Source organism: Saimiri boliviensis, chromosome 12, assembly GCF_048565385.1.
Source record: "Saimiri boliviensis isolate mSaiBol1 chromosome 12, mSaiBol1.pri, whole genome shotgun sequence".
Classification (NCBI taxonomy): domain Eukaryota; kingdom Metazoa; phylum Chordata; class Mammalia; order Primates; family Cebidae; genus Saimiri; species Saimiri boliviensis.
This window is the reverse complement of record NC_133460.1, coordinates 74533503-74557355: the sequence shown is the minus strand read 5'-3', so window position 1 is coordinate 74557355 and position 23853 is coordinate 74533503. Positions and strand designations below refer to the sequence as shown.

The window sequence follows — 23853 nt, the reverse complement described above, 5'->3', positions numbered from 1 at the left end:
AAAAGAACCCTGAGTGTAATTTGTAATTCAGAGTCAACCATTTTATATGCAAATTGTTCTTGGTTTAGTAAGATAACCTTTTCTGTCACTTCCAATTTGATTTATGGAGCCAGTGTCAGCAAAAGCACCTTGGAAGTGTAAAGTATCATACGGATAAATATTTTACTTATTTCCTAAATACCATTTGGTGACTCATTTCTCAACTATAGGTGAGTGATGTAGCTGATCCTGGGTAGATCCATAGAATGCTCCCAGTGTAGATGTGGAACCTCTTGGGATAGTTTTTACCAAATTTCTTTAGTTAGCTATTGAGTTATTTTTGAAAGATTGAGCTATAGCTCATAGGAGGCCCTCTTAATTGTATCCTGAGCACGCATGTGTTTAAGAACCATCTCTTTCTTGTCTTTTTATCCTCTTTTCTTTCCCCTTCCCTTCCCTTCCGACAGGGTCTCACTCCAGGTTGGAGGCAGAGGTGCAATCATGGCTTACCGCAGCCTCGACTTCTTAGGCTCAAGAGACTCTCCCACCTCAGCCTCCTGAGTAGCTAGGACCACAGGCATGTGCCATGATGCCTGGCTAATTAAAAAAAAATTTTTTTTTTTTCTTTTTTTCTTTTTGTAGAGACAGGGTCTCACTATGTTGCCCAAGCTGGTACTGAACACTTGGGCTTAAGCAGTCCTCCTGCCTTGGCCTCACAAAGTGTTGCTATTACAGGTGTGAGCTACTATGCCCAGCCTATATTTTTTTCTAATATTAGCATATAGGGAATTACTGAATGCCCTCTAAAAATTAGTCTTCAGTTTGGAAATGATGTTTCTAAATACATTTGAGCTTGGATAAGAAAATCTGCATTATTTTCTTTCTCATGGGTATACTAAATATAGCTCATGTATATAGTACTTTAAAGTTTCCAAAACACTTTCCACAACCATCTCATCTGATTCTTGAAAACAGCCATATTTGCTACAGGGAGGGAGAGTATGTGACTTTATTGACATCTGTACTAGGCTGTGGAAATAGACTCATTCCCAACTCTAGCTCCAAATACTATGCTTCTCCTTCGATAGCAGTGGTTCTCAAACTGTGGTCCCAGGACCAGCAGCATCAGCATCACCTGGGATTTTGCTAGAAATGCAATGAGAAATTCTGGGATTGGGCCCCAGCAACCTGCATTTTAATAAACCTTCCAGATGATTCTGATGCACTTAAAGTTTGAGAACCCCACTGTATCCCTACTTGCTTGAGTAACTTTGGTACTAGAAATAACAGAGCTATTTTTCAGAGTTGTAGTTTGAAAATTTTCTCTGCTTTACCTCTTCCCCTACTTGTTAGTCTTGGGAACACAAGTAGGTAACTTAACCTACTGACCCACAGTGATGCATTTTATCTGCGAAATAGGTAATAGTAATAGCTTCCTTGCCTCAAGTCCAACAGATGAGCTCTGTACAGTCTTTGATTAGCTTCCATTATTTACACAGAGTTTGAGTCTTACAGCAAGCTTAGTTTTGTTGTTTTCAAGTTTGAGGAGTGGCTTAAATTTAACCTACTGATTTAGAAACTGGCAGAACTCATACTCTCCAAAAGTGCTAAGGAGAGTTATAAGCAGAGGGATACTAGAGCCAGCACCTACTGGCTTAAAAGAGTCCATGTATGAACCTCTTCCCAATTATGTGTATTGACATCACATTGCAGGCTTGAAATTGGTCATGGTTGGGGAAGATTATACCATGGAAATTAGTAAATGCTGTAAACTAGGGCTTTTAGTTTCAGAGAGCTGATTGTTAAACATTTACCAGTATATCTTAGTTACAAAGTATGTTTAAATGAGCTGAAGCTTCATCTGCATGTTTGCTAGATCTGATAGTTCAGATTTGTGATCATTATAGGATCAGCATTAGGTTATATATGTAGATAAAATTGGTAGTAAGGGAGTTAGATTCAGCCCAGAGACATGTTTTGTTGGTCTGATATATATTGATATGTGTGTGTGTGTGTGTGTGTGTGTATATATATACACATATATATATGTATATACCACGATAGATCAGGAATGCAATATATATATTTTTAATGTTAAAGTAGCTGTCAGCACTAAAAATTGGAAGATTTAACATAAAAATCTGGTGGATTTCTAGCTCTTGAAAAATAGGGTGACTTGGTAACACTGGGTGCCCACCATCGCATGGCAATAGTGGGCTGCAGGTAAATTTTAAATAGGTGCAGTTTGACTTGTTTGCTACAGTCCTTGTCATTCTGTGACTATCTCTAATCAAGGCCTTTGCTCCCTTGTTTTCTCACTGTCTCCTTTAGGCATCTGAGTCTGGCCCATGATGTAAGGAAAACTAAGCCCCGAGAAAGAGTGTTTCTCACCAGCTGAAATCTCAACATACTGTTTTAAGCTTTCCACAAAGTTAATTCAGTTGTACTAGTGGACTGCAAAGTTTGATAATTAATTTCCAACTTGTCCTAAATTTCAAATGGCCTGTTTGAAAATCCAAGTAGCAATAGGACTCACTGCCTGCACTTGGTAGCCTGTCATTTTTCCCAGATGGTAAAAACTTTTGAGGGAGGTCTCCGTAGGTCTCAGTGAAAATGATGCCTATCTTTGTTTTCCTTTGTGGGGATGCATGACCTTAAGCTTCGGAGATATCTGTCCTTCAGTGAAATGTGTAGAAGAGATGTTTGTTTGCTACCAGCACTTTATTAAAAAGTGATTTTTAAGGAAAAGGTGAAATGATGGTGTTTCTTTTCAGATCAAAGTGGTACGTGCTTGGATTATTTGCTTTGACAGGTTTTTCTTTTTCCCTAGTAGTTACGGGAGGTTCAGGAGGACAGACTTTGTGTTTGTGATGTTGGCTCTGGAATTGGCTGTCAATATTGTTGATGAACCTCTGATTAATTTTTAAACAGGTTAACCTATGATTCCAAGACTGGTTGATGAAATTACTACTTCTCAATTAGGGTCATCCAGGAGATAACTTTCCCTGTTCCACGTAATAAATGTTTATTAGGCAATTATTATGTGCAGGCCTTTGAGCATAGTACTAAGGGGCAGCCAGAGACCTAGAAAACAAGCCAGAATGTGACCTGTGCTGTAAGTGCAATGGAAGGCTGTGGAATCAGGGAGGACAGAGGAAATAGCGTTTGCACTGCTATGCCCTGCTATAGTCTTTCAGGTCTCCAGATAGTTTTATACCTGTAATTTTGCTTTTTAAAACATGTATAATTGGACCGGGCGCGGTGGCTCAAGCCTGTAATCCCAGCACTTTGGGAGGCCGAGGCGGGTGGATCACGAGGTCAAGAGATCGAGACCATCCTGGTCAACATGGTGAAACCCCGTCTCTACTAAAAATACAAAAAATTAGCTGGGCATGGTGGCGCGTGCCTGTAATCCCAGCTACTCAGGAGGCTGAGGCAGGAGAATCACCTGAACCCAGGAGGCAGAGGTTGCGGTGAGCCGAGATCGCACCATTGCACTCCAGCGTGGGTAACAAGAGCAAAACTCCGTCTCAAAAAAAAAAAAAAAAAAAAAACCATGTATAATTACATACATCTCATCCAGAAGTTTCACTTGCTAAAAAAAGAAATGTGTAGAACCATTTATGAGGTAGATTTACTTGGCACCATGGGTCATTTAGAATGTTTATTTCAAGAATAATCAAAAATATTTCCATTATCTGGTTGGTAACCTCTTCTAAGTAATTCTGTTCTACAGGTATAGAAACGGAGGATTTTGTTAAATAGGAAATTCAAATGAGTGTCATGAAGTCAAAGATTTTGTTTTACCTCTTTTTCTTGTTTGTTTAGACAGAATCTCCATGTGTTGCCCAGGCTGGAGGACAGTGGCACGATCATGGCTCACTTTAGCCTTGACCTCCCAAGCCCAAGTGATCCTCCCACTTCATCCTCCCAAGCAGCTAGGACTGTCAGCAAGTACCCCATGCCTGGTTAATTTTTTTTTTTTTTTTTGGTAGAGATGAGGTCTCCCTGTATTGCCCAGGTTTGCCTCAAAATCTGTGGTTTAAGTGATCCTCTCACCTCGGCCCCCAAAAATGCTGAGATTACAGGTGTGAACCACCACGCCCTAGCTTGTTTTAACTCTTTACTTTTATAATGAAGATAATATCTTTTTGACAAAATATCTAAGTCTAGTACTTGTGTAGGCTGTTTCCAGACTCCAGAAGCAGTACCCATGATGACAATGTAGACACCAGAAGTACAGCAAGTCATTGGGAGATATTTACTAGTTGTGTCACCTAGGGAGAGTTATTTAAGTTTTCTGAATCTTAACTGTAGAATAAGGTTGATAGTACCTACTTTTTGGGTTTTAGGGAGAATTAAATAATCTGCTACAAGGGTTTGGCATGTAGTAAACAGTAAATAGTTGCTGTTATATTTTTTAAGAGTTTTTAAAAATTTATATTGGATCTTTTAAATTATCTTCATTTGTTCAGTTTCATGTTGGTGTTAGATTTTTTTTTTCTTTCTTTCTTTCCTTTGTCCATGGAAAACGATCGGGAATCCAGACCTCTAGACCAGTAGTAATACATTTGAAGATCATAAATTAAACTTTTGAAAATGCAAAATGGCTACCAGACCCTAAGCCTAGCCCTCAGCCAGCTTATTCCCCTTTACCTTTTTGCCCCTGTACGTTTTTGTCTCAGGAACATAATAGGACACTCTGGGACCGCCCCACACATTAAGAAAAGGGCCAACATTTTTTGGACGTTTTGTATTTGTCAAGACCTATGTAAGCACTTTACATATATTATTAGGTAATCTTCACAGCAACACTGTGCAATGAGTGTTATTATTATCGTCCCCATTTTACACATGAGGGCACTGAGGTTTGAGAAGTTAAGTAACTTGTCTCAAATTCTTTAGTTAAGTAAATTTTAGAGCTAGAATTCAAAGCCAGCTCTAACTCCAGAGCCCAAGCATGGGAAAAGGGTAGTTGGGCTTTGTGGGCTCAATGGTGATTCACCCCAGTTCCCAGTCCCTTGGGACTTCATGCTCTACCAAGGAAGTATAGCATTTTTGTTGCTTTCTGAATATTCTCAGTCTGCTCACCCTGTGGGAGCACCTCTTTCTTTGTGGCATCCCGTATTTGATTCCTGTGGCTGCTATAACAAATTACCACAAACTTAACGGTTCAAACAACAGAAATTTATTCGCTCATGGTTCTTGATGCCAGAAGTTCAAATTCAAAGCATTGGCAGGACTGTAATTGCTTCAGAGGATCTTGGGGAGATGCCATTCCTTGCCCCTTCCAGCTTCTGGTGGCTGTCAGCATTCATTGGCCTGTAGTGCAGCACTCCAGTGTCTGCCTTTGTCTTCACGTGGCCTTCTCCTCTGCATCTTTTGCATGCTTGCCGTTGGACTCAGTGCCTACCCCAGTAATCCAGGATGGTCACTTCATCTCAAGATACTTAATTAGATCTGCAAAGATTATTTTTCCAAATAAAATCACATTCACAAGTGCCAAGAATTAGGACATAGTGCCATCTTTCAGGGACCACCATTTCAACCCATGACATATGCGGATGGGTGCATTTCAAGCAACCAGGCAAGCTCTTGTCCTTTAGCATGCTCTGTGGGCAGGTGTGACATCTAGCCAAGGCTACTTTTCCAGTGCAGTGGCTGATTATCTGCAAGATTTTACAACTTGTTTTAAGGGTGTCTACATGCTTTTAATGTGAATGACCCCATCTTAAATACAACTAAAACCTCAGGGGCTTCCCTTGACGTTGTCGCCTATCTCACAAGGTTTTTTGTTGTTGTTGTTTTGTTTTAGATTGCTGACCTGCAGCTGCATAAACTGGATGAACTGGACTGTCTGATTCAGGGCCTGCTTTATGTCGACTCTGTTGGCTTCAACGGCAAGCCAGAATGTTACTATTTTGAAAATCCCACAAATCCTGAATTGTGTCAAAAAAAGCCGTACTGCCTTGATAACCCATACCCTATGTTGCTGGTTAACATGGGCTCAGGTGTCAGCATTCTAGCTGTGTACTCCAAGGACAACTATAAAAGAGTTACAGGGACCAGGTAAACATGTTTCCACTTGTGCTTAAACCCAGACTTCTTTCTTGATGACCAGTTTATAGTAAAAGTTTATTTATATTGAATACATTTTTAAAAGAAGTATCTGGGCTTCCTTGACCAACCAAAAAGAATTTATTGAATGGTATGTTAAAGTGGTATGTGGGTGATTTATATAAATGTTAATAAAACACAGTCCTTGCCTTGATAGAAACTTCGGACAGGTTGAAAGAAGAAGGATTGCACACACCAGAAATTTGCCAACATGGTGGTGTACATTAAGTGCCAGATGATTGGCAGGGACAGTAGAATTCAGATAGAAGGATACTTGGGATGATCAGAGGCAACTTCAGAAGAAACCTTCTTTTGGACCCTCCTTGATGCCTAGCTCAGAAAGACTTGCTTGAAATAATACGCCATTCCAATCAGCAAACTAAACAAGGTCTACAAAGAATGCTTTTTTACCCTCAGGCAAATGCTCCACCTGAAAACTGGCATAGTCAACATACCTCCTAGGAAATTTTGGAGTGGAGTAGACAGGGAAACAGCCCTGTGGCCACAGTGGGGCACAGAGGCTTGTTTTTTAGTGTACACACCCCAAGGCCCATGTTAAGAGCCAAGGGGCTCAGCTTCCTGTTAATGGGAATTCAACATGGGAAAAGCATCTGAGGTCAGATTTGTCTGAGACATCCCAGTGTAAACAAAACTAAACAGATTTTCCTTAATTTTTGGAGGAGGATTTGGTATGAAGCTTGGTATTGCTTTGGTATGAAGCTTGGTATGAAGCTTTGGTATGAAGATTTGGTATTGCTTTTGCAGTGCATTTCCATGACTTGTGATAAATAAGTGGTTGCCCACTGGGGAGGGGGACGATTTCACAGTCTCCCCACCCCAGGACATGTTTGACATCTTTTTCTCTTTGGTTGTTACAACTGGAGATGGAGTGCTACTGGCATCTAGTGGGTAGAAGTCAAAGATGATGTTAAAATCCTGTAGTACATAAGGCAACAGAAAATTATCAAGCCCCAAATGTCAGTAATGCTGCTGCTGAGAAACCCTGGCATGCATGCACGCACGTGCAAGCACACACACACACACACACACACACACACACACACACACACATTCTTACTGAAGCCTACTTGTGTCCAGAGTATAGGCTTTGTTGTGTAAGTTAATTGTTACGAAGTATACATTTTCTCACTGAAAATATAGAAGCTTGCTTGCTCACGCAATTAACAAAACTGACTCCATGGTCTCATGAGGACTGTCAGGACTATCAGAGACATAAATGTTTCAGCTGAGCTGGTTTATGTTAGAGAGTGATTTTATAAATGTATAAGTTTTAAGAAACTACAGACTTCCTCCCAGAAGGAGTAATTGAATTGGTAAAGTTAGTCCCAAGGTAAGAAGCTATACATTGTTCACAATTAGAGATATTCACAGTTTTATTGATTAACAGTTAATAATTTCATGAATTACATCACAGGTACACATTCTTAAACATGGAGGCTCCACAGATCTGGGTCATCTTAAATAGTTGTGAAGAAGCTAACTGCGGTTGCGGTGTTTGGCTTCTATTACGTGTTTAATGACATCTGTAAATATCAGTAAATGCCTATTAATGTCCAGTATTCTCCTGTCATCAACAAATTCTGTCTGCATGTTCAGGCTTCCCTATAAACTGTCTTCAATCTGTAGTTTTGGAAAGGTACTACCGAAGCCTGCAGTTTAATAGAGAACCCTTTCAGGGGCTACCATGAGACGGAGGGTGGGGGAGGAATGAAATATCAAGTCTATGGCGCTGTGATCCTGATCCAGAGTTGTTTTGCCAAAGGCTTCTTTTGATTCCAGTTAGAAAACCTCTGACAAACGATTACGCTTAGCAGTGAAGTTAGTAACTACAGTTAGTATGAGTGTGTAAAACACACTTTGGGAACCACTGTTCTAAACAAATGGCTTAGCTTTAAGTTTTGCTACTCCTAGTGTGAACTGGTAGGTGACACCCCAGGTTTTTAATTATTGTCTTACACCTGATTTTCCCATTAAACATTAAAAATGTTTATTTTTAAGAAGCCACACAGGATGTCAGTTTTCTTTTAAACATGGTTTCAAATGGTGTATTTCAGTATTATGTATAATTTTGTTGCATCCCAGATTTGGTAGCAACATTTTTTTCCTAGTGATAGAACTACAATTTTATTATAGAAGTCAATGGAAAAGATAGTATTTGACAGGTAACATTAGACTGTGTAGTCTGTTAAAAGAGGAATACAACTAATTTTGAAACTTTGGTGAAAGTAGCAGTACATCTCATCTCATCATTTTGGAATCTGTTTTAAGGGCATGAGCACTAAATTGAAGGTTTCTTCTACTATTTCTTAAAATCCCCCACTAGGATGTTGTTTCTTTGTTTTGTTTTATTTTTAAATGTTATTCTACAGCTTTTTCTTGCATTGTTTTTGTCTCTGATATGCTGAGGGTTTTACTGTATGCCTACTGAAACAGATGTATCTGATTGTGAGCAAGGAATCACTTAATTAAATAATGGTTAGCAGGTTGAGGATATTAATAAAGTGCTGGGAGACATTTGGCTCTTCTGCGACCGTGCATTCTTTCCTCCTATCTGCAGTGCACTTGCTGTGCAAATGCATGCTCGCTTTACCTCATTTGCTCCAATTCTTTATATGGAGTTGTCTGTCATTTTCCAGTCATACATACTGCACTTGCCCTTTTTCATTTATACCAACATATCAGCCAATGGGTTACCTTCTTTCTAAGTCAGCCAGTGTCTTCAGTTGCCTACCTTTGGAGTGGGTTGTTGAATGCCTTGATTAATACAAATCCTTAATGTCCAGAGAAAGGCTATTAGTGGAGATAAAAGATATTTATTTAGAAGCAAGAAATAGGAGCAAAGATGTCTTTCTAAAAATACACGGGGAGAAAAAAGACAAATCCAAATAGCACATAAACCAAAACATGGTCCCACACTAGCTTTGTAGGTAGGCTGAAACCAGTAATGTAGAATGACATGCTGCATCAAATGTAAATAAAGATAAATTTTCTTAGAGGAAATCCAAAGTTTCTACTGTGACTAACTTGTAAAGGTAATAAGGTACATGGAGCTCTTCTTTTACTCATGGAATTGCACCTACAGTTTAGGTAGCTGCTACTGGTGGTGCCTAAGTACATAATTTTCCATGAAAATCCGTAATTTCAATCATATATATGTATATATTTATGTATGTTATGTGTATGTGTGTATGTGTGTGTGTATACACACACACACACACTTTTTTTTTTTTTTTTTGAGGCGGAGTTTCGCTCTTGTTACCCAGGCTGGAGTGCAATGGCGCAGTCTCAGCTCACTGCAACCTCCGCCTCCTGGGTTCAGGCAATTCTCCTGCCTCAACCTCCTGAGTAGCTGGGATTACAGGCACGCACCACCATGCCCAGCTAATTTTTTGTATTTTTAGTATAAACGGGGTTTCACCATGTTGACCAGGATGGTCTCGATCTCTTGACCTCGTGATTCACCCGCCTCGGCCTCCCAAAGTGCTGGGATTATAGGCGTGAGCCACCGCGCCTGGCCCACATATGTATTTTTTTAAGATGGAGTCCTGCTCTGTCACCCAGGCTAGAGTACAGTGGTGCAATCTTGGCTCACTACAACCTCCACCAGGGTTCAGGTGATCCCCTCACCTCAGCCTCCTGAGTAGCTGGGATTACAGTTGTGCACCACCACACCTGGCTAATTTTTGTATTTTTAGTAGAGACGGGTTTTTGCATGTTGGCCAGGCTGGTCTCGAACCCCTGATCTCAGGCGATCCACCCACCTTGGTCTCCTAATGTGCTGGGATGACAGGCGTGAGCCACCATGCCTGGCCTCGAATATACTTTTCTTTTTTTTTTTTTTTTTGGCCAAGTATACTTTTATACAAATGACAGTTTAAGAATATTACACATAGTTTCACTTTGTTATTTTATTTTATTTTATTTTTTTGAGACAGAGTCTCGGTCTTTCACCCAGGCTGGAGTGCAGTGGTGCTATCCCAGCTTACTGTGACCTCCACCTCCTGGGTTCAAGTATTCTCCTTCCTCAGTTTCCCCATTATCTGGGATTATAGGTGTGGGCCACCACACCTGGCTAATTTTTATATTTTTAATAGAGATGGAGTTTCACCATGTTGGCCAGGCTGGTCTCGAACTCCTGACCTCAAGTAACTCACCCATCTCAGCATCCGGAAGTGCTGGGAATACAGGTGTGAGCCACCACACCCAGCCAGTTTTGCTTTAGATGCATCTTCAAGAACTATGTACCTATCTACAGTTTTGTACCTTCTTATTAACTGTTATTGACAGTATTAAACATAACCTTAATCCCAAATTGATTTTATTCTTAGAAGTAAAAGCCAGTGCTCAAACACAAATTGAATTTCCAAAGCTAGTAGTTCTTTGGGGCTTCAGAACAGATGGATATGAACAGCTCTTCTTCATTTACTTTTCTCCATGGTAAAGAAGGAGGAAAACCTAGGTCTATTAACTAGGAATGAGTGCTTATTTTCCTGCTGGAAGTTCACTAGTATTAGCTTTTCTATGAATCTGCTTTTCTTTCCATTAAGCAACTTTGATATTAATACACAATTGAGTTCATTCTTGGCTACTGTAATTACTTTCTAATTTCGTCTAGCCTATTTTAGAGGAACTTTCCCCGTAAACAAGTGAAAGCTTTTTAAATGTAGCCCAACCATTGGAACCACTTTATGACCTTTGTTACTATTTTTTACTATTAAGTGGTAAGTAATATATTAAAAACCTTCTGAAGAGTCTTCTAGAAAAAAAATCAGTATCATATCCGTGGTTCCCTTCTAGAAATATTCAAGGAGGTTAAATGAGATTACCTCTGGCAGAGAGGCAAGGTCAGGCAAAAGATAGCTTTTAAGGCTGTTAAGGCTGACCACTCCTGGCACAATCATGGGTCCGTTTTGTCATCAGAGGGTTTGGCTTCATAGCTGTGAACCATGCTTTATGTACACACGAATTCTTTTTCTAGGTATTTATATTCAGCTGCATATGGCTTTTTAGTAGGAGTTATTTCTTGGTTATTTGCTGCTTTCAGACCACCCAAATAGAAGAGATCATGATTTGGCCCCATTTCATAGGTGGGAAGGCTGATCAAAACACTCAGGTTAGTGGCTAGTTGAAGGTCTCACAACAGAAATCAGTGAGAGTCTTTCTTTGGTTTTGTTCTCAAATTTAGGGGCAAATTTTCCTTGATGTTTGTTTTTAGTCTCTGCCCTCTTTTCATATCCAGTCTACCCTAAAGCTCTGTTGTACCCTAGCACTTTAATTCAAGTGCCCCTTTGTTCATCTGTTTTTATTCACCCATATTAATAGTCTTGACATAGTTGGGGACTTGGATGGGCATATCTTAAAGTAAAATTTAAAAATAAACCTTATTGTTCCTTCAGTCTTGGAGGTGGAACATTCCTAGGCCTATGTTGCTTGCTGACTGGTTGTGAGACCTTTGAAGAAGCTCTGGAAATGGCAGCTAAAGGCGACAGCACCAATGTTGATAAGCTGGTGAAGGACATTTACGGAGGAGACTATGAACGATTTGGCCTTCAAGGATCTGCTGTAGCATCAAGGTAGAGATTAAGTAGCTAGGAGCAGTAGTGATTAAACACAAGGCAGCCTGTCCACCCTGGCCATTCACTAAGTTATGTTTTAAAATGTCAATCCACCAGCCTGGTGCAAATACCTATTGTATCAGAGCTCAGATTTGATCTCCTGCCCTTGAAGCACTGAGATGTTTAGCTCTTGATACTTATTCTTAAAATAAGGCAACTTTGAAAGAAGGTTCTAGAAAACTGCAATAGTTTCACCTGTTCCATTCTTGTCCAGATATCTAGAGGCATTAATTTTTTTTTCCCCCATCAATGGACATGCTATTTTGTCCCTGTTAAGAAAAGGGCAGTCAGCCATGCATACTGCAATCCTGTCTGCTTATAAACCATGGTTGCAAAATCAGATCACTTGAGTTTGAACAGTTGCTCATAGAGCCTTCCACAATACTTTGGTGGAAGGATGGGCCCTGCCCGAGGCTGATTTTGAACACTCTCACTAATATTTCCAACATAGCTTTGGCAACATGATGAGTAAAGAAAAGCGAGATTCCATCAGCAAGGAAGACCTCGCCCGGGCCACATTGGTCACCATCACCAACAACATTGGCTCCATTGCTCGGATGTGTGCGTTGAATGAGGTAAGGCCTTACTCAACCTGGGGAAAGCCATGTGTCATTCATACACATCATCTTGGCAGTGCAATGCCTGTTGACTCTAAAACAACTACATGTCCTTAGGAAGGCTTCCCTTTACTATAGTCAAACCTTACAGAACAGGAGGGGTATGTGTTGGGGGAGGGAGAGAATATGTGTTTTATTTTTAAGAAGGCACTGGATGATAACAAATGATAAACCATCCAACTGTGAAAACGTGATACCATTACAACCCATGTCTCTCTAACCATCATTGTTGCCATGTGCCCACTGAAATGTGAGAAAAAGTCCTGAGCATCCTTGCACATAACTGCAGGTAAAGTGCTCGACTTGCAATATTCGATATTCTCTCTGCTTTCAGCTTCTTTACAGTGTTGCCTTGTGGCATGGAGTTCAAGCAGCATTGTACAGGGCTATCAAAGCACAGAGAGCTTGCTACAGCCAAGGCCAGCCAGAGCCCCAGGCACAAGAAGGGGTGGAGCTGGTGACAAAGTTTTGTTAACATGTTTTGAAGCAATGCAAAGCTCCATTGGAAAACATTGAAACTTTTCTAAAATAGAAAGTGTGTGAAGTAGAACTCTTCACACTGAGGTGTGTTAGAAAGACAAGAAAGAGGAGTTAGGGCATGGAATAGGTCATAGGAGAGTATTAAAGAACCGTAGTAGATCTGTAATAGAGTTTTTATAAATGTAACTTTTAACAGAGATATGACATACATATAGAAAAAGGCTTACATTATAAGCTTACAATTTAATTTACACAAACAGACCCCTGCATAGCCATCACTCAGATCAAGAAATAAAATAGGTACTCAGAAACCCCCTTGAGCCCCCTCCCAGTTGAATATTGGAATGTCAGTGTCTGAGGCAGTCTTTACAATAGATGGGAACTAGCCCTGCCTCTGAGTTCTGGGGTGACAAAAAACTCACTCTTCTTGCATAACACTGAACAGAGTATGTTAGTGGTCTATAGATCAGGGACATACCTTTTTGGAAGCCCTCAGTTCAGACGGAGTTTAAATGGGAGGCTGAGAAAAAAAGCATTCCAGAGATGTTTTTTCAAAGTCCACTTGAGTCATGGGACTCAACATAACAGAGTTTATTTCTTGACATTAACCTTTAAAGGGTGTTTTTCCAAGTAGCAAAACAAACCCTAAGACCAATATATGTGTAGTTGGCTGTACTAATAGGCTCTCAAAGGTCAGCTCGTCCCCTGCCCTACAGAGCAATACATGCCCTTTCCCCTGCTTCCCATGGAGCTGGCTTCTTGCGCCTTTGGCTGGAGTGAGTCAGCAAGTCTTTTCACAGGTATTAGAATCCCTTTGGGAGAGAATGACTGACTTTATTTTTCACTTTTGATTTGAATTTCAATGTTATTGATTGGTGGTGTATAACAAAAGTGCTGAATTGAAAATGTAGCCATGTTATACACTGGTTTGAGCAACTATTTTATGTTTCCATGAGGCCGAATGAGTGAAGGGAATCACTAGTTACCTTGGGGCCAAGGCTCCATCAGAGGGTGTCCGGTCAGTGCAGACTACCAGTGGATGCACCAGCAACTGGCAGTGTTGCGTTTCCCCATAAGAGCAGCCACCAAGTCCCTCAGTCCTTGCTTTGCTCTCTGCAGTCACTGATTTGAGAACCTGTGATTTCAGCCATTTCACTGAGGGACACCACATTTACCAAATCTAACATTTTGTCATTATTCTTGAGATGCTATGAAATGCTTCTCCATCAACTTTAAATTTTCTGATTCATATTTTTGAATAGATAATACAAACACGTAATACAGACTTCTAAGACATTAGAAGGATACACAAGGAAGTAAGTTACCATTTCCACTTCCGTCTTTCAGTGTTAACCTCACTAGAGGGTGCCACTGGTTTCGGTTTTTTTTTTGTTTTATTTTTATTGTATGTACTACAATATATCTTTTGTTTATATTATATGTAATGTAGGATACATTTATCTTTACAAAGGTAGCAAACTCTATATAACATTCTTTTTGCAAAATGACAGCTTTATTGAGATATAATTATATGCTATACAATTCACCCTCTGTATACTATTCTACACCTTGCTTTGTTTATCAGCTTTTTATTAAGAAAATTCATAGGCTGGGCATGGTGGCTCACGCCTGTAATCCCAGCACTTTGGGAGGCCAAGGCGGATGGATCAACTGAGGTCAGGAGTTCCAGACCAGTTTGGCCAACATGGTGAAACTCCGTCTCTATTAAAAAAAAAAAAAAAAAAAAAAAGCCGGGCGCGGTGGCTCAAGCCTGTAATCCCAGCACTTTGGGAGGCCGAGGCGGGTGGATCACGAGGTCAAGAGATCGAGACCATCCTGGTCAACATGGTGAAACCCCGTCTCTACTAAAAATACAAAACATTAGCTGGGCATGGTGGCACGTGCCTGTAATTTCAGCTACCTGGAGGCTGAGGCAGGAGAATTGCCTGAACCCAGGAGGCGGAGGTTGCGGTGAGCCGAGATCGCGCCATTGCACTCCAGCCTGGGTAACAAGGGTGAAACTCCGTCTCAAAAAAAAAAAAAAAAAAAAAGAAGAAGATGAAGAAAATTCATCAACATATGTAAAAGAAAGAGAACAGTATAAAGAACCTCCATTTATCCATCAGTGCAGATTCTGCGATCATAAAGGCTTCACAATGCATGCTTTATCTCTCTCTATTTTCTTCCTCCTCCCTCTGGTCCTCTCTTCTCCATCTTCCCTCTTCTTGGCTAAAATACTAGAAAGCAAATCCCAGATGTTATATCAATCTACCCTATATATTTTATTTTATTTATTTATTATTATTATTTTTTTGAGACAAAGTCTCTCTCTTGTCCCCTAAGCTGGAGTGCAATGGCGCCCCCTGGGGTCACCTGCCTCCTGGGTTCAAGAGATTCTCCTGCCTTAGCCTCCCGAGTAGCTGGGATTACAGGTGCCTCCCACCACACCTGGCTAATTTTTGTATTTTTAATAGAGAGGGGATTTTTACCATGTTGGCCTATACTATATATTTTAATAAGAACCTCTAAAAATACTGCCTTTTGCTTTTTGACATAATGCATCTTTAAATTGTTCATATCAGTGTATTTTAAATCACTTCATTTTTAATGGCCATATAGCACCTTAACGTATAAATACAGTTATTGATTTGTTCAACTTCCTAATGATATTTAGGTTTTTCCATTCTTTTATTATTTTTAAAAAATTCACAGTATATTTGTGTATAGTATATACCCACATATATATACACACATATCATTTTGCTTACATGTGAGTATATCTATAGGATAAATTCCTAGAAGGGAACTTGCTGAGTCATAGGCTATGTTGACTGTGATATTTACAGATATAAATTTCCCTCCATAAAGGTGGTTCTAATTTATATTCCTACCAAGCATGTTTATAAGGGTACAAGTTTCTCCACAAAGAAACTTTCTCTTTGATTTTTTTCAGTGTAATAGGTTAAATATTATACTTTATTTTGGTATTAACTATTAATATTATTTACTCATTAGTCTATTGGGTTGTTGGTCTTTTTTATTGATTTATAAGGACTCTTTATTAATTAGGTAACAAATCCATTTTATGTGATATGTACTGAAAATATTTTCTATTTGTTGCTTCCCATTTGGATTTGTTTGTGATGTTTTCCCCCTGAATAAATTTAACTTTTTAAAGTAAATATACCAATTCTTTTGAAATGATTTTCTTTATTATGCATTTTTAACTTCAACATTTTTTTCCAATTCTTCATGGTTTTCACTAATCTCCCTTCCCTTCCCTTTTCCCCTTTTTCCCTTTTCCCTTTTCCTTTTTCCCCTTTTCCCTTTTCCCTTTCCTTTCCTTTTTCTTTCTTTCTTTCTTTTTTTAACATCTTTGATCCACCTGGAATTTATCTGAAACATGGAATGCTCTTCCAGTTTAATGTCACTTCTACTCCTTCTGACTTTCTAGTAGGGTAATGCAGAACTGAGCTTTGAGCAAATCCTCCCTTGGTCTCTCTTGTTTTAGGAGAAAGGACAAAACTTTTCAATTTAATTAAATTTATCTTTAGTCTGAGTTTCTTAGAGTGTTACTTGCCGCCTCTTAGTTTGGGTGATTTGTGGCTAGGTTTTTTTTTTTTTTTTTTTAATGAAAATGTATTAAAAGTACCTCCACTCCTCCTCTACCCACAGAAAATTTTCAGTAGCTAATGGGTTCATGAACATTCATTGTTAAAACTTGAGGCAGTTAAAAGGTGATGGTACCAAACCCTGATTACTCTTGATAGACTAAGCAGAAAATAATACCATCTTCAAAGATTCTCTTACCTTTGATATGAGTGACCATAGCAACTGGCTCTGTGAGTGAGTGAGTGAGTAAGTGAGTGAGAGGTGAGCAGCCTCTGCATGGTAGGCAGGCTGAGCTCAGGTTCGAGCTTAAGAATACCTGGGGGAGTGGGGAGTATAATGAGTGCACTGGAGCTGGAAGCTTATGGGATTTGAAGCATGTCTGCATGAACAGGATAGGAGAGGAATGTTCATTAGTATGTGCACAGAATGCAAAGCCACATCCATGATTACAAAAAAGAAAAAAGAGTATTTTTTGTTACCATATTTTAACTTATGTGTTAACCAAACAGGATATACCACCATGTATATCCTGAGGGCAGAGACTGAGTATTCTTTCTTTCTTGTATTTCTAGGGTCCAGCACAGAGCAAACTGAGTATTATTCATTAGATGAATAAACCATACCATAGCCATTTTATTTGTGAGTTGGTTATAATAGTCTTTTATACTTAGGAGTTGGGGGATTGAGGTATTGTACATGAAAACTTAGCTGAACTTGAACTCTAGTTAAAATTTTACATATGTGTGAGTTTGGGGAGCTTAATTTCATAGCAAACCTAAGGCAGTCTCACATAAATGCAAGTAAGTCCAATATCAGTTTCTGCCCTGCCCAACTAAAATCTTAGCCTCTTGTTCTTGTAGAATGCACTATAAGGTTGGTTTAACTTCATTTTGGCAATATTGAAATAATTGCACCAAGAAAAAAAAAAAAGGAAAATTCACTCTTCAAGGTTCTGTCTAGTGACATATAGAACAGTGGGTCTTTGCCAAATGCTATTTTTATGCCATGATTCAATTGTTTCCTTTAATATCTTTTTCCAGAATATAGACAGAGTTGTGTTTGTTGGAAATTTTCTCAGAATCAATATGGTCTCCATGAAGCTGCTAGCGTATGCCATGGATTTTTGGTCCAAAGGACAACTAAAAGCTCTGTTTTTGGAACATGAGGTAGGTTGAGCTTGCATACACTTACTGTCGTATGTGGAGTATATTTTGGGTTGTCTAACATATCAGCAGGTCTCTTAGTTTTTTTAATTAGTCATCTAGAAAAGTTGCCATTTACACTTGCTTTTACACAAGGATAAGAAAAAAGTGTATATAAAATGGAAGCCTTCTTATCCAACAACCAGGATGGGTAGTTGGTTAATTTAATTTTTTTTAAAAGTCCTGGAAATGTAAGTTAGGACAACCATTATAGAAAGCTGCATGTGGTTTCAAAAAAAAAACAAACCTAAAAATAAAATTACCATATGATCCTGTAGTCCTGTGTCTGAGGATTTACCCAAAAGATTTAAAATCAGGGATGTCTGCACTCCCGTGCTGATTGCAGCACCAGTCACAATAACCAGGTTATGGAGTCATCCTAAGTGTCAATCAGCAGATGAATGGATTTTTTAGTGTTGTACATATACACAATGGAATACTATTTAGCACTTAAAAAGAAATTCTATAATTTGCAACAACATGGATGACATTGGAAAACATAATGCTAAGTGAAATAAGCCAGGCACAGAAAGACAAATGCCACATATTCTCACTTATTTGTGGAATCTAAAACAATCAAACTCATAGAAGCAGAGAGTCGAATGGTGGTTACAGAGGCTGGGGTAAAGGAAATGGGAACATACATTTCAAAATTATAAATTTCAAATGTTCTCACCAAAAAAACTAAGTATTTGAAGTGATGTGCATATTAATTATCTCACTTTAATTATTTCACATTGTATTAATAAACCATAACCTCACTTTGTATCCTATAAATATATATGGTTGTAAGTTGTCAATTTATAATAACGTTTTTTAAAAGTTTTAAAGTCAGATAAAATGAGTAATCATTTAAAAATACCTTTCTTTAATCATTTTATTTTACCATAAAATGTGTAAATGCATTTACTTACCAATCTTTTGATATGAGACCAATGCCTATTTTTGAGCATCTTTTCTGCCATTTGGAGTCATGTAGTTATCTTTCCTTCATAATCTACAATATCATGCACCTCCTTGATTTCCAGTTTGTTTCCTTAAAGTGGATTAAGAAGTTAAAGATACTTATGAAGCAAGTTAGTTGCAGAATTCTTAGTTTTTTTTCTATATTTTTTACATTGTGACATCCACCTAAATAGACAGCAATGATTTCTGACTACCTTTTTCAATATTTCTCAAGAATTTAACTGAATTGCCGGGCGCGGAGGCTCAAGCCTGTAATCCCAGCACTTTGGGAGGCCGAGATGGGTGGATCACAAGGTCGAGAGATCGAGACCATCCTGGTCAACATGGTGAAACCCCGTCTCTACTAAAGATACAAAAAATTAGCTGGGCATGGTGGCACGTGCCTGTAATCCCAGCTACTCAGGAGGCTGAGGCAGGAGAATTGCCTGAGCCCAGGAGGCGGAGGTTGCGGTGAGCCGAGATCGCGCCATTGCACTCCAGCCTGGGTAACAAGAGTGAAACTCCGTCTCAAAAAAAAAAAAAAAAGAATTTAACTGAATTTTCATGGAACTGACCATCAATTTGTGCTCTTTTTATTGGTTTAGGTGGTGTATAATTAAATTATATTATTACATTAACAGTCAACCTGTCATAAACAAATTTAAGAATAAACACAGCTGACTCTTGGCAAGTAAGCAGCTCAACTGGTGAGAACAGTAGTACTTGGGCTACTAAGAATAGCCTATTGGTCTTGAGAGGTCAGTGTACCTGACTGTTAGTGAACCTGTTTACAAAGGAAATGGAGAGTGTTAGTAAATTCAGAATCCCTTACATGGAGTTTCTACCGTAATATGAACCAAAAAGTGGGGGCCCTTCTCTCCTCCACCTCCTCTGTCGCCTCCTTTAAAATCAGTGCTGCAGTGCTATAATGAGCAATCACTTAAGGTATCTAATCTCTTGTGTATATTCCAGCAGAAAAACATTGAGAGAGCTACTATTGTCAATTTTAATTGTAAGGAATAACTACTGTTTTTAAATCAGGCTTTAGGCATTGAGTGAGGGGGAATGAGGTCCCAGAACCTCTACCCACAACTCCCAACAGCCAGAGTATCTGATTATTTATGGAGTTTCCATGTAAGGTTTTGTTTGAAAAAGAAAAAAGCATCTCAGTCTTAAAAAAATAATAATTAAAAAGGAAAAAGAAAATTCCTGTTCTAGTCCAGATAGAGTTGCCATTTTTAGCAATAAAAAACACAGGATGCCCAGTTATTTTATCTGGCATTTATCTGTGTCTTATCTGGTAACCATAAGTCCAGATCTTCTTGGCCTAATGCAGACAAGAAAGCCTGGAAACTGTCAGGGATAGAAAGTCTTCTTTCTATAACATCACATGGGAAGTTAGTTGGTGGTAAGATAAGAAATAAAATCCAACATTTTGGGGTAACTTCTATAGGTAAAAATGTAGTCACCTGTATCACCCTGTAATATTCTAAGCCTTTGTGGACTCTGGCTTTGGTTTGCTACCCTGTATCATATCTCAATCTCTATGGCCAGTGAAAACGGAGTATTCTTATAACCCTCATAATGTGTTCCTTAGAAAATTCTCTACATTCTTAAGGTCACTCTGGCTTACACATGCCTTACTAGAGAATACTATGAAGAGAGAACTTTTGAGAAGCACTGATATGGTGGTTTTCTGGTCACCTGCCCTGGCTTTAGGAGCCCTCACTCAATTTCTCATTCACTCAACTAATGTTACTGAACATCTCTTAAGAGAAGTCGTCTAGCCAGGTAGTTAATTGCCTTTTTCTGACTGTGAAATCTTAGACAATGGCTCTATCTCTCCAGCTCTGTTTTAGCATTTGTAAAATGAGCAATTATCCTATTTGTCTCATGGAGTTATTGTGAGGGGTAAATGAGTAAATCCATGTAAAGTGCTTAGAACACCTTCTAGCATTAGTGGGGCCTCAGTAAACGTGAACTGACAGCAGGAGCAGCAAAGATCCATCCACATCTTGCCTATACTAACACCTACTGCTGCAGTCCTAACTATTGAGTCCAGCAAGTGCCAGAAGAATGGAGCCTCCTGCCTTTTGGAAACAGATTGCTGTGGACTGATTATTTATGCCCTGACCAACTTCAAATTTGTATGTTGAAATCCTAATCTACAAGGTGATGGTATTGGGAGGTGGCCGTTGGGAGGTGATTAGGTCATGAGGGCTGAGCCTTCGTGAATGGGATTAGCATCCTTATGAAAAAGGTCTAAGAGAGCTCCCTTGCCCTTTCCACCACATAATCCAGCCATGTGAGATTGCAATGGGAAGACAACCATCTGAGGAATAGGTCCTCATCAGACACCTTGATCTTCGACTTCCCAGCCTCTAGAACTGTGAGAAACTAATTTTGTGTGGTTTTTGTTTTTGTTTTTGTTTTTGTTTTTGTTTTTTTTTGAGACTAAGTTTCGTTCTTGTTACCCAGGCTGGAGTGCAATGGCGCGATCTCGGCTCACCGCAACCTCTGCCTCCTGGGTTCAAGCAATTCTCCTGCCTCAGCCTCCTGAGTAGCTGGGATTACAGGCACGTGCCACCATGCCCAGCTAATGTTTTGTATTTTTAGTAGAGACGGGGTTTCACCTTGTTCACCAGTATGGTCTTGATCTCTCGATCTCGTGATCCACCCGCCTCGGCCTCCCAAAGTGCTGGGATTACAGGCTTGAGCCACCGCGCCCGGCCGAGAAACTAATTTCTATTGTTTATAAGCCATCCAGTTTATGGTACTTTGTTATATATAGCAGCCTGAACAAACTAAGACATAGTTCTCTAAACATTTATATTTTTTAATTCCTTTCATTGTCACAGATATATGGGCTTTTATTTTACAGATGGGCAAAGTGAGGCTTGGGCTAATTTAAGTGCCTTTGCAAGAGCTACTGAGGGAAGCTTAGGGTTTTCTCCCGTGAAATACAGCTTTGAAGTCAGATAGGTTTGGTGTTGAGCCCTGGTGTAAGTCCTATGACCCTGCATGGGTAATTTACTTTATTACTTTCTCATATGTGAAATAATAATCAGAATTTTAGAATGATAAAGATGAAGGTTAAATAGTTAAAATACTAACAACCCCCAGCACACACTTAGCACACATATGCCAGACACAGTTCTAAGCTCTTCCATATGTGAATTTATTTAATATATAAGTAGGTGTTCAATAAATTATAGTTGTTATTATTATCAGTCTGCCATTTTTCATGACACACAGTTTAGGTTTTAAATTTCTCTTATCTACATTAGCGGCATTCCGAGGATTATTAAAAACAATAGGTATATGGCAAAGGTTCAGAGATGATTGTTTTTTATTGTTTTCATAGGGTTATTTTGGAGCTGTTGGGGCACTGTTGGAACTGTTCAAAATGACTGATGACAAGTAGAGATGGGCAGTGGAGGAAACAGCCTCCCAAGAGGATAGAAAACTAAAAAATTGCTGCTGTAGAAGGTGAAAGTCGCTTTGGGACGGAAGCCAAGCCATTATGGCAGATGAACCTGCTGGATTTGTAAATAATTTAAAATCCTTCCAGATGATCTTTTACTCTTAGGTTTTGAGCTAATTATTCAAAATGGGGGAATATAAAAGGTTTTTTTCTGTATACTGTATTTTTTTAAAAAAATGGTGCAGCGTGGCCAAACCTACCAATTGTATGCATTAAATTTGAAAAGTTGTATGATGTTTAAGAAGGACCTGATATGTAAGCGCTGTTCATTTTTCTTCTGGGGTTTACTGATCAGTGTGATGATTTTAACTTCATTTAGTAATTACTCTAGGAGATTTTATCTTGACTCATATTTTTCATGACGTTTCATGATTTGCTGTTGGTTTCAAATGAAACTACAAATCTGGCATGTTTTACTGTGAATACTTTTGTTATTTGTTTGTTTACCCTTTTTTGTCTTGTTTTTCTGTTTTAGTTGTCTTATGAAAAAAGAGAGTCCTTTCTTCTGTTTCTGTCCTTGGATGATCTTCCTCCCCCTACCTGTAACCTTTTTTAGACATAATTGTTCATATCAAACAAGGTGCTGACCAGCTCAATACAAAGTTAAACACAAGATCTAAAGCTCTCGAAAATGCCTGTGAAGGGAAGACTGAATGTGTTAATGAATTTAATGAGTCTGGCAAAAGTTGCAAATTATATGCAAGTTTGTCTTATCCCTTATAAATGTAGTGTTTCATTGGATTTCTTTTATCTAGGTTATATTAAGTTGAAATAGTCTACGATGAAATGTCCTCATCCATGCACAGACTATGAATGGCAGCAAATCTTTGTGCAAGAAGTTTGAAACTCATTGGGGAAAGCCTCCCAGTAGATTAACTGTTCATAACAGGAGATTTAGGGTAAGTCATGGGTTGAGGTTTCAGGTAGTAATATCTATTTGTTTTGTACATGTAATATACCTAGGAACTTTATAACAAGACATCTTTAATAATGTTAATTTTTTTTTCATTTTTAATATTTTAAACTAAAAACTACTTCAATCTCAGTTTCTAAAATTAAAAATAATTTATACTGATCTATATATTTTTTCTTTTTGAAAGATTGCATTAAGACTGATGGGTAACTTTCAAATGAGGGTCACATACAAATATTGGAATGCATGAGACCCAGTGATCTTGTGTATTGAGCTTATTGTTGAAAGGGATTTTTGAAAAACAGTACAATTACTCCATGATGAATCTTCCTTTCTCTGCCTTCTGAGCACCATCTTTAATTTCCATAACTTCAAGTCTTGAAGAAGTTGATGCTAATTGAAGAATTCACTTGTCTGGTTAAAATAAAGCCTGTTTTTGTTGTGATGTTTTAGTGTATATGTTATTTTCATTTCTTAATTCTCATGTTTATAGTATCTGCTCTGTACCATGAAATGACTATGTCTTGTGTTTTTGCTACTCTACATTTGAAAATTTGAGGCTTTCCCATGAGTGTGGAATGGTCCAAAGCACTGTGTCTTCAGGTGAAGCTGTAGCCCTATGCAAAGACTTTTAAAATATAGCTTTATTGTTTCTATACAAGTGACTTCTTAATGCCAACTATCACTGCTGTATTTGGTAATTCCAAAGGAATTTCAAAATTTGGTCATCACAAATACATTTTATCAACTTCTGTCTGGCTTTAAAAAATTCAGGCAGCTAAAGTGTTCTTGACAAAGGTAAATTAAAAATCTACATATTATTTATAATTAGTGCCTTTTGATGGCCTCTTCTACTATTCCTATTCTC

General features: G+C 38.7%; 1 protein-coding gene and 1 long non-coding RNA gene across 2 annotated transcripts in view; one reads left to right on the top strand and one right to left on the bottom strand.

Annotated features, from left to right (window-relative positions):
* Positions 1-23430, top strand: part of PANK1 (pantothenate kinase 1) — a 67246-nt gene extending 43816 nt beyond the window's left edge. Inside the window, 5 exon segments of the mRNA XM_003922409.4 lie at positions 5795-6048; positions 11514-11690; positions 12184-12307; positions 17482-17607; positions 21953-23430. Coding sequence (XP_003922458.3) covers positions 5795-6048; positions 11514-11690; positions 12184-12307; positions 17482-17607; positions 21953-22012 — 741 coding nt within the window. The 3' untranslated portion in view covers positions 22013-23430.
* On the bottom strand, positions 5157-13444 carry LOC141580624 (uncharacterized). The gene is made up of 3 exons (XR_012512884.1): positions 13308-13444; positions 8849-8907; positions 5157-5439 (listed from the first exon to the last, which is right to left on the bottom strand). It is a non-coding gene; the product is annotated as an uncharacterized LOC141580624 (long non-coding RNA).
* Positions 23431-23853: the final 423 nt, after the last annotated feature.